Source organism: Chelonoidis abingdonii, chromosome 26, assembly GCF_003597395.2.
Source record: "Chelonoidis abingdonii isolate Lonesome George chromosome 26, CheloAbing_2.0, whole genome shotgun sequence".
Classification (NCBI taxonomy): Eukaryota; Metazoa; Chordata; order Testudines; family Testudinidae; genus Chelonoidis; species Chelonoidis abingdonii.
This window is the reverse complement of record NC_133794.1, coordinates 6,480,444-6,493,374: the sequence shown is the minus strand read 5'-3', so window position 1 is coordinate 6,493,374 and position 12,931 is coordinate 6,480,444. Positions and strand designations below refer to the sequence as shown.

The following is a 12,931-nucleotide window of genomic DNA, read 5'->3' as shown; positions in this document are numbered from 1 at the left end:
GGAGACGACAGGACCGTTAGACTCGCGGGTGCCCTGTCCCCAGCACTGCCCTCAGCCGTCCCCATCTCAGGCAGCACTCACCGTCTCGCGGGTGTGGGCCCTGGCTTCAGGAGAAGCCAGGGGATCCCGGGGGTTCCGCTTTCACCCGGCAGGCCAGCCGGGCAGGTCACCCTCGGGGACAGAGACGGTCTAGCAGTGAGTGGGGACCCCTCCCACACCCCACCGCAGGCCAACGCCCCTCATCCTACAGAGCCGCGGGGGCAGGCACAGCCCCCATTCCCCAGAGCTGCCCTGGGGGTGCTGAGCCCCCGGCCCATATGGGGAGCAGCGAAGGGGCCCAGCAGGCCGAGGCAGAACCATGGGGGCCAGAGTAGTTGCTGGGGCACGAGAAGGCGGAGAAGTGACAGTTTGCAGGAAGCCTGGCAACTGACCCCAGGCCTGTTATGAAGTGGGGGTCTTATTCATCTTGTTATGTTTGCATGCGAGTCTTATGTTCTAACACTACTGTGTGTGCCTCAGTTTCCCTGTGGCTGCACCAAACTCAGTTTGGTAGGAACTTGCGGGTGTGATTTTGCAGAGGCCCTCAGGCAGGTGAGGCTGCCCAGGTATTTGCATGTGTAACCTGCAGATCCAGGAGGTGGGTGTGACCAGGTGACACCTTTTGCCCTGGAAGTGCGACACAGAGGGAGGAGAGACCAGTCAAAGGATGTCAGGTAGGGCGGCTGGATGCTGGCAGCTTGCGGGGCGGACTGGAAGAGGGGAATTTGGAGCGTCTGGCCCAGGCCTCCCACGAAGGACCGGCTGAAAAGTCACCGATGTCGTAATAACTAGCTCGGTTCTCGTGTGGTCCTGCGACGGATAACTTCCGTTCTTCCTGGCTGCGTGAGAGTCACAGCTGACTGCGGAGTGGGAGGGGCAGGGCCCTCTGGCTTCCAGGAGTCCCTTCCAGCTCGACCCGCCAAGGGAGAAGTGCGGTGTGGAGCGGGCACGGACGCTCCGAGGTCAGCCAGAAGGCTCCTCCTGGTCCACCCCCACACGCCTCCCCCCGTCCCACCCCACACACCTGGTACAGGCTGCCTGAGGGGAGCTGTGCCACCCCCGGACCTAGCTGGCTTCATACAGAGCCGATCCGAGAGCATTGGAGCCACCACACTCCCTTGCCAGAGCCGGGGCAGAGAACCGGCGTCACGGGCTCCCCGCCTGCGTTCAGGCTGCTTTGCCTGCTAGCCAGTAGGAACTGGGGGCGCGGTGTGCCACACCCCTGCTCCCTGCCCGATGGCACCTACCTTGGCCCCTTCCCGCCGGCAGCCCCTGGCACCCCTGTCCAGGGGGACCCAGGGGGCCCGGATGCCCCCGTTCCAATGGGACCCGTCTCGCCCGAGCTACCCTAGGGGCGGAAGGGGCAACAGTGAGCTGGGCAGGTGGGCTGGAATCCAATGGGGGCTTGCTGGCCTTGCCAAGAGAGGGGCAGCCCACCCCCACAGCAGCCGGGCAGGGGAGGGGGTCGAACCTGAGCAGCACCCCACATCAGCCTGCCATCCCCAAGGCCCTGTGGGGGCTGGCCTGGCAGCTGGCTCGCCCGCACCCGCGCCCACCAGTCCAGCGATGGCCTTCCAGGAGAGCACGGGCGGGAGTCACAGGCTACTGACAGGAAGAGCGGGTCCAAGTTCGGGGTCGGCAGGGTGGAATATAGGCCGGACGTGGGCTCCACTCACCTGCGGCCCACCACCCGTGGGCCGGGGGCCGGTCTTGCCGTGGTATCCTGCGGGAGAACGGGGTGAGCGATCGGGCAGCCCGCGCCAGAGCCCCACTGGCGCAGGAGAGGCTGGGGGGCATCACCGCTCCCCGCGCATGTCTGGGTGTCCGGGCAGCCCTCTTCCTGCCGGGCCCTGCCGAGGCTGCAGATAGGGGCTGCGGGGCCAGCGCCAGTCCCCCAGGCGCCCCCACAACTCTCCCTCGCCAGCACACCCCCCACACCATCTGGCCAGATCCCCCCAGCGCCGCCCCACACCTCCCCTCACCCAGCACCGCCCCACACCAACTGGCCGAGATCCCCCCCGGGGCCGCCCCCACACACTCCCCCCAGCGCCACCCCACACCTCCCCGCCTCCCAGGGCGCCCACGCGCTTCCCCTCGGGTCTGACCCACATGCCTCCCCCCTCCCAGGGCCACCCCACCCGCTAACCGGCCAGATCCCCACCAGGGCCACCCCACACGCCTCCTCCCAACCCCCAGGGCCACTCCACGCACCAAATGGCCAGATCCTCCCAGTGCTGCCCCACGCAGCTCCTCCGATAATGGCTCTCCCTGAACCCCAACCCTGCAGGAGGGACCCCCAGGAGAGTTTGTTCCCAGCCCCGGGGGGAGGGGGAGTTGTACTTACGGGCGGCCCCTTCGGGCCTCGGAAACCGTGGGGGCCCTGTGGCCCCTGGGGGCCCTGGGAGAGCAGAAGAACAGCTGTGAGCACAACGGGGACAGCACCTGGACCCCCCCTCAATTCCCCTCCCCCACAGCCCTCCAAGGCCCCTGTAGTCCCCTCCCCTTAGCCCCCCAGGACCCCTGTATCCCCCCTTGCCCCAAGCCCCACAGAGGCCCTGGCCCCCTGGGTGGCTGTCCCCCCCCAGGGCAAGGGGGGTTGGTGGGGGATCCCCCCCCACACCCACAGACATTGGCCAGCCCGTGGGGGCCCCGCTCAGACTCACCTTCTCCCCCCCAGCTCCGGGGGCCCCGTCATGGCTGGTGTCGCCCTGGGGACAGAGAACCAGGCTGAGGGCGGCCAGGTTCCCCCTCAGTGTCGGGGACCCTGCGCCAGAGCACGTGCCAGCTGAGGCACAGGCAACAGGGACAGGCGCCGGGCAGGGGTGAGTCGAGGGGATGGACGAGGCAGGGACTGGGGGCGCGGAGCAGAGGCGGGATGCATGGCATGGGTGCCAGGGAAGGAGGACGGGGCGCTGGGGGTCACTGGGCACTGGGGGGGTGCTGGGTGCCAGGGGGAACCAGATGGCATTGGGTGCTGGGGGTCACCGGGCGCTGGGGGGTGCAACTGGGCAGAGGGAGGGCGCTGGATATGAGGGGCAGAGGTCAATGGGGGGATGGCAGGGAGCTGGGCTGGGTCCCCAACGCCCCATGGAGTGGGGCCAGGGTGCTGTACCCATGGGGCAGGGGGGCTGAGATTGGGCACGGGGGGTCTGGCTAATACCCGGCTGGTGGACACTGACACAGACAGACGGACGGACAGAGCGCATGGGGCTGGCGCTGCGCAGCCAGACCCTGAGGTACCTTCGGGCCCGGCTTCCCCGTCAGCCCCATCTGGCCTCGCTCCCCTGGCAGGCCCTGGGCAGAGAGAGGGTTATTGATATAATCTGGGACCACAGAGAACATGGTTGCAACCAAGGTCCTGTGGTGGCACCAAATCTTATGTAAAGGGGGTCATACAAGGTGTGCAAGGCCAGGTTCTGGGTTGCTGGTTATGGTTATGGTGTCTGTGTGTCTGTGTCATTTTGTAGTTGAAGTTATGAGTATTGGCTCTGTACTGTCTGTATTTCAAAGTTGTGCTGTGCTTCTGGGTGACACCCCAGACAAGTGGGTGTTAGCTCTGCCCAGCCTGCTTGATGGCCCATTAAGGACCATCAGCTACACAACTGACCCATTGAGAGGAGGCAGATTACACCTTGTAACGCAGCAGGGTGTGCAGGAACTGGGCCATGTGACTGCAGACTCCATTTTGCCTGTAACTTTCCACAGTAAGACGGAGAGGTTCTTACACCTGGAAAAGCCTATATAAGGCTGTGATGCCTCATCTCATCTTGTCTTCAATCCTGCTTTCCTACCTCTGGAGGGACTTTGCTACAAACTGAAGCCTGCCACAAAGGACTGAATGACCCATCCCAGCTGGGGATGTTTCCAGAGACTGGATTAAACCTGCAGTTTGCTCCATCACTGCTACAAGCCTGAACTAAGAACTTGCCATTACTGTGTATAATTGATTCCATTAACCAGTTCTAGCTCTCACCTCTATCTCTTTCCCTTTATGATAAACCTTTAGATCAGTTTCTTGAGGGTTGGCACCAGCGTGATTGTGGGTAAGATCTGATGTGTATATTGACCTGGGTCTGGGGTTGGTCCTTTGGGATCGAGAGAACCGTTTTCTGTTGTTGGGGTGTTGGTTTTCATAAACCATTCATCCCAGGACGTGTGGGACTGGTGGTGATACTGGAGACTGGAGTTGTCCAAGGAAATTGCTTGTGTGACTTGCAGTTAGCAGTGGGGTGAACACGAAGTCCTTTTTGTCTGGCTGGTTTGGTTTGCCTTAGAGGTGGAAAAACCCCCAGACTAGGGCTGTGATTGCCCTGTTGAGCAAACTGGTCCTGAATTGGCACCTCAGTTGGGTCCCGCCAGAACTGCATCGTCACACAGGCGAGCGGGAATGAGCAGGTGCAGCATGAGGTGGGCTGCCAGAGACCAGCGGCCTGGCAGATGGGGGCCTGGGCCTGCTCAGCGCTGGCTGGGGGGATCTCTGGGGCCCAGCGGAGCCGGTCACTGTGGGGTGTGGGGGGGCTAAAGGGCTCGGCCAGTCACTGGGGTATGGGCTCTGGGCCGGTCACTGTGGGCGTGGGGGCTAAAGGGCTCAGCCGGTCACTGGGGCATGGGGTGTCAGGGGCTGTAGCTGGGGACAGTGGGGATGTCACCGGGGGTACAGAGCCGCTCCTTGGCCTGTTCCCAGCGCTGGGGGGCCAGGGGGTGTCTGGGGCCGCGTCACGGAGGTCCACGCTCTCCCGTCTGCCGGCCTGCCCCGCCTGGCCAGCTTGCCCCGGAGGAGAACAACATGGTGAATGGTGGAATACTGTGCGTGGCACTGCCCTGCCCCACGGCACACCCGCCCCACGCCTGCAGGCACCGCATTGGTTGAAGGGCTGGCACCCAAAGCCCGCTGCCCGCCTGCCACCACCTGGGAGTCCATATTTTACCTCAGGGGCCCGACTCACTCACCCTCTCCTTTTCTCCCTGCAAGCCCAGGGCCCGGAAGCCAGAGCCCTGCGGAAGAGAGCATGGGTTAGAGGGTGAAGCCGGGGCCCAGGGGCCCCCTCCCAGGATGCCGTGGGCTCCGAGGCCCAACTCCTGCCTCTACTTACCTTGGGGCCCTGGGGCGCCGAGGTAGCCGGCAGGCCTGGCACACCCACTTCCCCTGCAGGGAGAGAGACAGAGCTGAGACATGGCAGGGGCCCGGGCCGACGCAGGGGCGATGCGGGAGATTCACTCACCCTGGTCCCGCTGGTGCGAGCTTCCGCAGTCTCCCATGGGACGCTTGGCCATGTGTCCTTCCTAGGCCACTGGCCACTCTCCCCCCGTGGCCCAGCGGCCCCGCCATGCCCGTGCAATGGAGAGAGAGAGGCCCCCCGGAAGTGCCAGGTGCGAAAAAATAAGCGCTGAAGCATGCACGAAGCTCAGGGTGCTGTAATCCACTGATAGACCCACCTTTCTTCCTCTTGGCCAGAAGCCGCGCTCAACTGTGCCCTAACATAGTGCCGCAACGGGCCCTCATCCGTCCTTACCCACCACCAAGAGGCCAGCGCCTGAGTCGACGAAACTGGGATCTGTTACCTCTCAGGTAGTATTTATGTTGGACTGTGTACAAGAGTGCAGGGATCTTACTTTCCCAACTCATCTGTGCAAGGCAAAACAATCTGGTTTAATTTAACAAAAGTATAGATGGTTTTAATAGATAAAAATAATTTTCTCTTCTAGGTGAATACATTGTGCGGTGCCTCAGTTTTCCAATATTGCATTTGCTTAAGTCATCTTAGAAGAATGCAGGGGAGTTATCTAACTCTAGGGGTGATTTAACTTATTTTGGGTGGGTTACACCCACGAGTCTGGGTCACTTCCCCCCATCCCCCATTTGAACCTCTCCAGACAGTCTGAGAGTGGTGTTAAGCCTAATATGATAAAACGTTTTCCTTTATATTTCATATAGGGATCCGCATCAGTGGGCAGCACTGTTTGTGAAGCCGGGCAGTGCAATTTGTCTCTACTCTCAGCAGCATAACTTTTCTGAGAAACAGACCTGTATTGATCTATGTCCATGTGTAACATCAACGTGTGAGGTGTTTGAATTTGAAGCAGGAGCTAGCCCTTAATGGATATGGTGCCCGGCTGCTGATGGTAAGCACTGTACAGAGTAATGGTCCGTACATCTTAGTGTCTCCGTGGCAGTCTAATAGTCCTGGCCCCCCCGCCCCCCCCGCTCTCGTCAAAAGTCCCAACTGAAGTGGTCATTTGAGAACAATGAAGCAGAGAATTCCTGTGTGGACACCTTATAGACTTTAACATGACGTGTGGAGCGTGCAGCCTTCATGGGTCCAACTATCAGCTCTTTCAGAATCATCATGCTCTCAACATCTTCTGTTAGTATACTATAAGTGCCACCAGAAGATTCTCTGCTGCTTGTAAGCAGATCCACGACTAACACGGCTATCTCCTCTCTGATTAGTGATGAACAAAGAGTTATCAGCGAGCCTCCTTTGGCCGTGGAAAAGGAGGGCTGAGCAGAGAAGGGCGCTGGAGGGCACGTGTTAGTCGGCTGGCTGGGCACAGATAGAAAGTGACGACGTGAGGGTCTGGCTCCACTGCCACCCAGCATGGACAACAGAAGACCAAGCGTCTGGTTTGCTTTGAGTACCGTGGACATGCTCTGGGTGTTTAGAACCCGTTTCCTGTCATTGAATATAACCTACCGTTGTGACTGGCTGGCTGAAGAATGAATCACGTCTGTTCTGCAAGGTCGGGGTTGACAGTGACCCGTGTGGCTCGGTCCGAGGACCCTGCGTGGGGCGACTAACTGATGTTGGGAAGCGCAAACGGCAGCGAGGATGCGGAATGCCTCCAGGGAGAAAGAACCCGAGGTGAAACGTGTGAGCTTCTTGCCTGAACAATTTCCTCCAAGAGTGAGAGGGAGCTTTCCTAACAAAGTCCTATGCCTAGGTTGGTGAGGGAGCAGTTCTAAGATGCATAACGCCAACGGTGAACTCCAAGGACAGACCCAACATCCTTGTCCCTAACCTGTACCCCATCTACTCCAATAGCTCATACCCACAGTCCCCTTTTGTGTGGCCTTGCCCCACTGCCCCGCGTCGGAGCAGGTCCCAGCAACAGAAAATAGGGAAAACGCCCCACCATAGTCTGCAGTTTAAATGTGCAGGGTCCAATCCCCCCAACACCACGCCGGAGGGGCCCGCCTCACCCTGTCGCCCTTGGGCCCATGTCCACCCACTTGAATACGCTTGGGGACATCCGTCTTCGCCCGGACAGTAGACCGAGTCAAGGCAGAAGGGCCAAGACCCAAAACCTGGGGGGACCACCTCTTTGGAGATGAATCTGGGATCACCTCATCCCACTCTAACGACCAGCAGTGGGTCTCCACAGCACCCTGAACTCCCAGCAGCTGGCCCACTCACTTTTCTTCTCGGAATGGCGCGGCCAACCAGAGGTGCCCCACCCCCATAAGGATTTAAAAGGAGACCCCAGAAAAGGTGGCCCTTGAGATCCTGCGTTCCCACCCACGCTCTGCCGGGTGCCCCTCCTCTTCTCGATCGTAGCCCACTGCCAGTGCCCAGCTCTGCCCTCAGAGTTCCTCCTCATCTCCCAGACGCCGTAGCCCCTGGATAGCCCAGCCTGCCGGTGCCCTACTCCCGCACCGCAGCCCACCATGGGTTAATTAGAAGGGTGTGCATGTCCTAAAAAGTGGTGGGGGTGTGCTGGCAACGTGACCGGCGCCGGCCCCCTCTCTCCCCTCGCACCCCCCCCGCGCACCCTCCTATATGCTACCCGGTACGCCACCCGTCCGTACACCGGCACCAGGCACCGCGCACCACCGCTGCCCCATCACTCCTGACCCGCCAGCCCTGGTAGCCCAGCCCTGCCCGGCTGCCCCTCACTCCCGACCCGCAGCCCCTGGTAGCCCAGCCCTGCCGGTGCCCCTCACTCCCGACCCGCAGCCCCTGGTAGCCCAGCTCTGCCGGTGCCCCTCACTCCCGACCCGCAGCCCCTGCCAGTCCAGCCCCAGCCCATGATTCTCCCCTGCAGGCCCCACCCCCGCAGTGAGACATTTTTTTTCCCCTTGTCGCCTGGCAGGTCCCAGCTGGTGTCCCCCCCCCCCCTTACCTTCTCCCCTTTGCTTCCCTTCAGGCCCCTGGCTCCAAAGGCCCCCTGCGGAGACATGGGGGCGGGGGGGCGGGGTCAGAGCAGGACTCTGGGCCCCGAACACTGTGGAGGCAGCACTGCACTCAGAGTGCAGGGGCTGGGGGGCTCCAGGACTCGGGGGGAGAGGCTCCGAGGCACTGAGGGGGGCAGGGGGGAGAGGCCTCCGGACACGTGGAGGGAGAGGCCCTGGGGAGGTACCAGAGTCACAGGGGGAGGAGCTGGGATGTGGGGAGGAGGCCCCAGGGCACGTGGGGGGGGAGGCCCTGGGGGGTTACCAGAGTCGAGTGGGAGGCGCTGGCATGGCAGGGGGCTCTGACCCTGCCGTGGGGCTGGGCTCTGACCCTGCCGTGGGGCTGGCCTGGCTGACGGCCCAGGGTGGGGGAAGGGCAGCACCGTGCTCCCCCGGGGAGGGTCCCTTCACTGGGGCCCGGCCGTACCCACCTTGACCCCACGGGGGCCTGGGTAGCCAACGGGTCCCACGGCGCCAGCTGTGCCCTAGGGCGAGAGAGCGTCAGACACCCCAGCCCTGCTCCCGTGGGCCCCACTCCGCATGGAAACGACCCCCCCAGGCCCCACCCCACTGGCCCCCCTGCTCGCATGATCCCCCATGGGTTCCAAGGGCCCTGCCCCCCAAGGGCACTGTGGGGATGGTGCTGTGGCCCTAGGGCGTGTGGCTGCTTGGTGCCCCTAGAGGCAGCCCCTTCCTGCCCCACACCGGCTCCTCACTTGTCCCCAATGGGGTCAGCCCAGGCCCCGGGGGCTCTGTACCTGGAGCCCTTTCTCCCCCGCCGGCCCCTCTCTGCCCGGGTGACCCTGCAAGGAAGCACAAGAGACACGGGGAGGTTAGCGCCAGCTGCCCCCCCCCCGGCCCTATCGAGCTCCCTGGCAGCAGGGGATAGAAGAGTGGGGATGGGGGGTTACTCGGGGGATGGGACATGCTGGGGAGGGGGAAATGCCAGGGGGAGGGTGTGCCGGGGGGGGACATGCCGTGCTCTGCCTGTGTGTTTGCACCTGGGGGGGGCATGCTGGGAGGTGGGGTTCCCGGGGGGTTGGACATAGCAGCGGGGGGTGGGTGTGCAGTGTTGCCAGTGGGGACATGCCGTGCTCTGCCTGTGTATTTGCAACCTGGTGGGGGCATGCTGGGGGGGGGATTTCCAGGGGGCGTACAGGGGGGTGCATGTGTGCCGGGGGGGGGGACATGCCGTGCTCTGTCTGTGTGTTTGTTCCTAGGGGAGAATATGCTGGAGGGAGGGGGTTCCCGGGGCAGACATAGCAGCGCGGAGGGAGGTGCATGTGTGCCGGGGGGGGGGGGGACATGCCATGCTCTGTCTGTGTGTTTGTTCCTGGGGGAGATATGCTGGGAGGGAGGGGGTTCCCGGGGGCAGACATAAGCAGGCGGGGGTGCATGTGTGCCGGGGGGGACGACATGCCATACTCTGCCTGTGTGTTTGTTCCTGGGGGAGATTATGCGGGAGGGAGGGGTTCCCGGGGGCAGACATAGCAGCGGGGGGGGTGTGCATGTATGCTGGGGGGGGGGGGGGACATGCCGTGCTCTGTCTGTGTGTTTGTGCTGGGGAGATTGCTGGGAGGGAGGGGTCCCGGGGGCAGACATAGCAGCAGGGGGGATGCATGTATGCTGGGGGCGGGGGGGGGATATGCCGTGCTCTGCCTGGTGTTTGTTCCTGGGGGAGATATGCTGGGAGGGGAGGTTCCCGGGGCAGACATAGCAGTGGGGGGGGGTGCATGTGTGCCGGGGGGGGGACATGCCGTGCTCTGTCTGTGTGTTTGTTCCTGGGGAGATTTGCTGGAGGGAGGGGGTTCCCGGGCAGACATAGCAGCGGGGGGGGGGGTGCATGTGTGCCGGGGGGGGACATGCCGTGCTCTGTCTGTGTGTTTGTTCCTGGGGAGATTTGCTGGGAGGAGGAGGTTCCCGGGGCAGACATAGGCAGCGGGGGGGGGGTGCATGTGTGCCGGGGGGACGACATGCCATGCTCTGTCTGTGTGTTTGTTCCTGGGGAGATATGCTGGGAGGGAGGGGGTTCCCGGGGCAGACCATAGCAGTGGGGGGGGGCGTGCATGTTGCCGGGGGGGACATGCCGTGCTCTGCCTGTGTGTTTGCACCTGGGAGGGATGTGCCGGGCAAGCCCAGGCCGGTGTCTGAGCCCCTCCCCCGGAGCCAGCGGCCCCCAGTACTTACGGGGGGCCGTCGCGCCAGCCACGCCCTGCATGCCCCGCTTCCCCGGCGGGCCCTGCGCAGAGAAAGGGACACGTCATGGGGCGCCCCCTCAGACCCTGCTGCCCCCCTCACAGCCGCCAAGGGGCCCGCAATGGGCACCCCTCAGAGCCTCACTCTTCCCCAACCCCACAGTGGGGCCAGCTGGGATTGCAGGAGGCCCGGTGCCCAGCCCCCATCCCAGCCCACAGCCAGGCAGGGAACCCAGGAGTCCTGCCCTCCAGCTCCCACCCTACTCTAACCTCTAGCCCCACCCCCTCCCAGAGCCAGGGAGTGAACCCAGGAATCCTGCCCTCCAGCTCCCCCCCTGCTCTAACCCCTACCCCCACCCCCTCTCACAGCCAGGGAGGGAACCCAGGAGTCCTGCCCTCCAGCTCCCCCCCTACTCTTATCTCTAGCCCCACCCCTCCCAGAGCTAGGGAGCGAACCCAGGAATCCTGCCCCCAGCCACCCCTGCTCTAACCCCTACCCGCACCCGCTTCCCACAGCCAGGGAGGGACCCAGGAGTCCTGCCCCCAGCTCTGCCAGTCCAGTGTGGGGTACTCACGGGCTCCCCAGGCTGCCCCCTGGGTCCTGGCAGGCCGCCCAAGCCCTAGGAGAGAGAGAGAGCAGAGCTGAGCGGGGGGGCCACACTGGTCCCATAGCACTCGCGCCCCATTCCCCACCTGGGGCCCTTACCTTGGCTCCATTCTCTCCTGGGGGGCCCGGGGGGCCCGGCTTCCCCACGTCCCCCTGCAGGGGAGAGAGCGAGAGGTGAGGCTTGTGGGACTGGGGCAGGGGGGCTCACACCTGCCCCCTGGGGCGGGGGGGGCTCACACTTACCTTGAGCCCCTTCTCGCCCGGCAGCCCCGGCAGCCCATCGAAGCCCCTGTCGCCCTACGGGGGGGAGGAGGTGTTAGCCCATGCAGGCCCAGCGGGAAGTGGGGCAGGGACCAGGCCCAGCACACAGCGCGTGTGGGGGGCCCAGACACCCCAGAGGGCTCTGCTCCCCACCACGGTCCCTCAGCCAGCCCCTTATCTCCCCCCTTCTCTCCCCCCCATTGTCCCTGCCAAGCCAAGCTCCATCTGCAAAGCCTCTCAGAAGTGAGGCTGCCAGGACCCGGGCAGCCGGCTGCAGAGTCGCCTCTTCATGTCAGAGGGGGGAACTGAGGCCCCAGAGGGGCAGGGGCTCACCCAGCCACACAGCAGGGCAGTTTGGGGCAAGGCTGGGAACAGAACCAGAGCTCCGGGCCCCACCCCCTGCAACCCACCAGCTGCTCCCCTCCCGGAGCGAGATAGAACCCAGGAGTCCTGACTCCCATCCCCCCCACCCCGCCACCAGGGACCTCAATCCAGCCACAGACCTTGGGTCCGGTGTCCCCCGGGAGGCCCCTGGCACCATCCGCCCCAGAGCGACCCTGCAAAACACGTCAGGGGTGTGAGAGGCTGGCGCCGGCGCGCTGCCGGCCAGCCCGGCTGTGGGGGGGCACTGGGGGGCTCTGGGGGGAGTGTCTGGGGCGTCGGCAAGGACTGGCAGCCTTGGGGCTGGGCCGCCAGAGTGCGTGGAACAAAGCCCCAGCTCGGCTGAGCTCTCGGAGGGCCGCGGACCCCCACTGCGGGACTCAGCCCCTGGCCTCTCCCCCCGGGGGGGCACCCTGGCTGCACCTGAGGACAGTTCAAAGCCCCCGTCAGCGTCCCCCAGGCCCAACTCAGACACCACCAGGCCTGGTGAGTGACCAGCCGGGCCGTGTCTGTGCCAGCGAAGGGACGGGTCCCCGCGGCCACGGGGGCCCCATCCTTAGGGGAGGGCTGGTGCTTGTTCAGAGCCAAGCGGGGGATCCGCCTGCCCCCACAGGCAAGTCCTTGGGGGGGATGGTCACACGTTCACCCCCAGGCCTTATGGCCGGGTGGGACCCGGGGGCCGGCCCCAGGGAGCAAAGCGAAGCTGGGTGGCCAGGGCTGAGCCTGCTCCAGAGGGCAAGGGACCCCAGAGGGGGGCACGGCCCCACTGCTCTGAGCCATGACAGGGCCCTCGCTGGGCCAGGGCGGGATCAGGACCCCACCACGCTGCCGGGCTGGTTCAGGGCGAGTCGCAGCACCGACAGGCAGGGACGGGGTCCCTGAGCGGGGTGCTGGGGGGCAGGCAGGGGCATGAGGGGCACGGAGCAGAAGTGCCGGGGCAGGAACTCCACTGTTGTTTTATTGCCCCTGGGGCGGGTGCTGCATTGCCAGGTGCCCCAGGCCGGGCGGGAGAGGGCAGCGCCTGTGCCCCCAGTGGCTCGTCCCCACAGGCCGTGGCACTCACCCGTTTGCCCCCTTTCCCTGGCGGGCCGGGTGGGCCCTGCATCCCCCGCGGTCCCTGCAGGAGAAAGAAGGGCTGACGGCTCCACTCGACACCCCCAGCTGGGCCCCCCAGGTCCTGTGCCACCTGCCCCCCACCACCCACCAGGCCCCATGCCCTAACCACCCCCACAGGCCCCCATTCTTCCCCCCTGAGCTGGGCCCCCATCCTCCCTCCCT

The 12,931-nt window shown here is 64.4% G+C and overlaps 1 protein-coding gene and 1 long non-coding RNA gene across 2 annotated transcripts in view; both read right to left on the bottom strand.

Moving 5' to 3' along the window:
* The window catches only part of COL5A3 (collagen type V alpha 3 chain), a 52,683-nt gene that overhangs the window by 27,930 nt on the left and 11,822 nt on the right, over positions 1-12,931 (bottom strand). The window contains exons 12-22 of the mRNA XM_075061239.1: positions 12,717-12,770; positions 11,776-11,829; positions 11,255-11,308; positions 11,111-11,164; positions 10,980-11,024; positions 10,397-10,448; positions 5,133-5,185; positions 4,990-5,034; positions 3,280-3,333; positions 2,703-2,747; positions 2,384-2,437 (exon numbers count right to left, since the gene is read on the bottom strand). Coding sequence (XP_074917340.1) covers positions 2,384-2,437; positions 2,703-2,747; positions 3,280-3,333; positions 4,990-5,034; positions 5,133-5,185; positions 10,397-10,448; positions 10,980-11,024; positions 11,111-11,164; positions 11,255-11,308; positions 11,776-11,829; positions 12,717-12,770 — 564 coding nt within the window. The remainder of the gene's footprint in view (positions 1-2,383; positions 2,438-2,702; positions 2,748-3,279; positions 3,334-4,989; positions 5,035-5,132; positions 5,186-10,396; positions 10,449-10,979; positions 11,025-11,110; positions 11,165-11,254; positions 11,309-11,775; positions 11,830-12,716; positions 12,771-12,931) is intronic.
* On the bottom strand, positions 8,156-9,012 carry LOC116832433 (uncharacterized). Its single transcript, XR_004375443.2, has 3 exons — positions 8,968-9,012; positions 8,641-8,694; positions 8,156-8,205 (listed from the first exon to the last, which is right to left on the bottom strand). It is a non-coding gene; the product is annotated as an uncharacterized LOC116832433 (long non-coding RNA).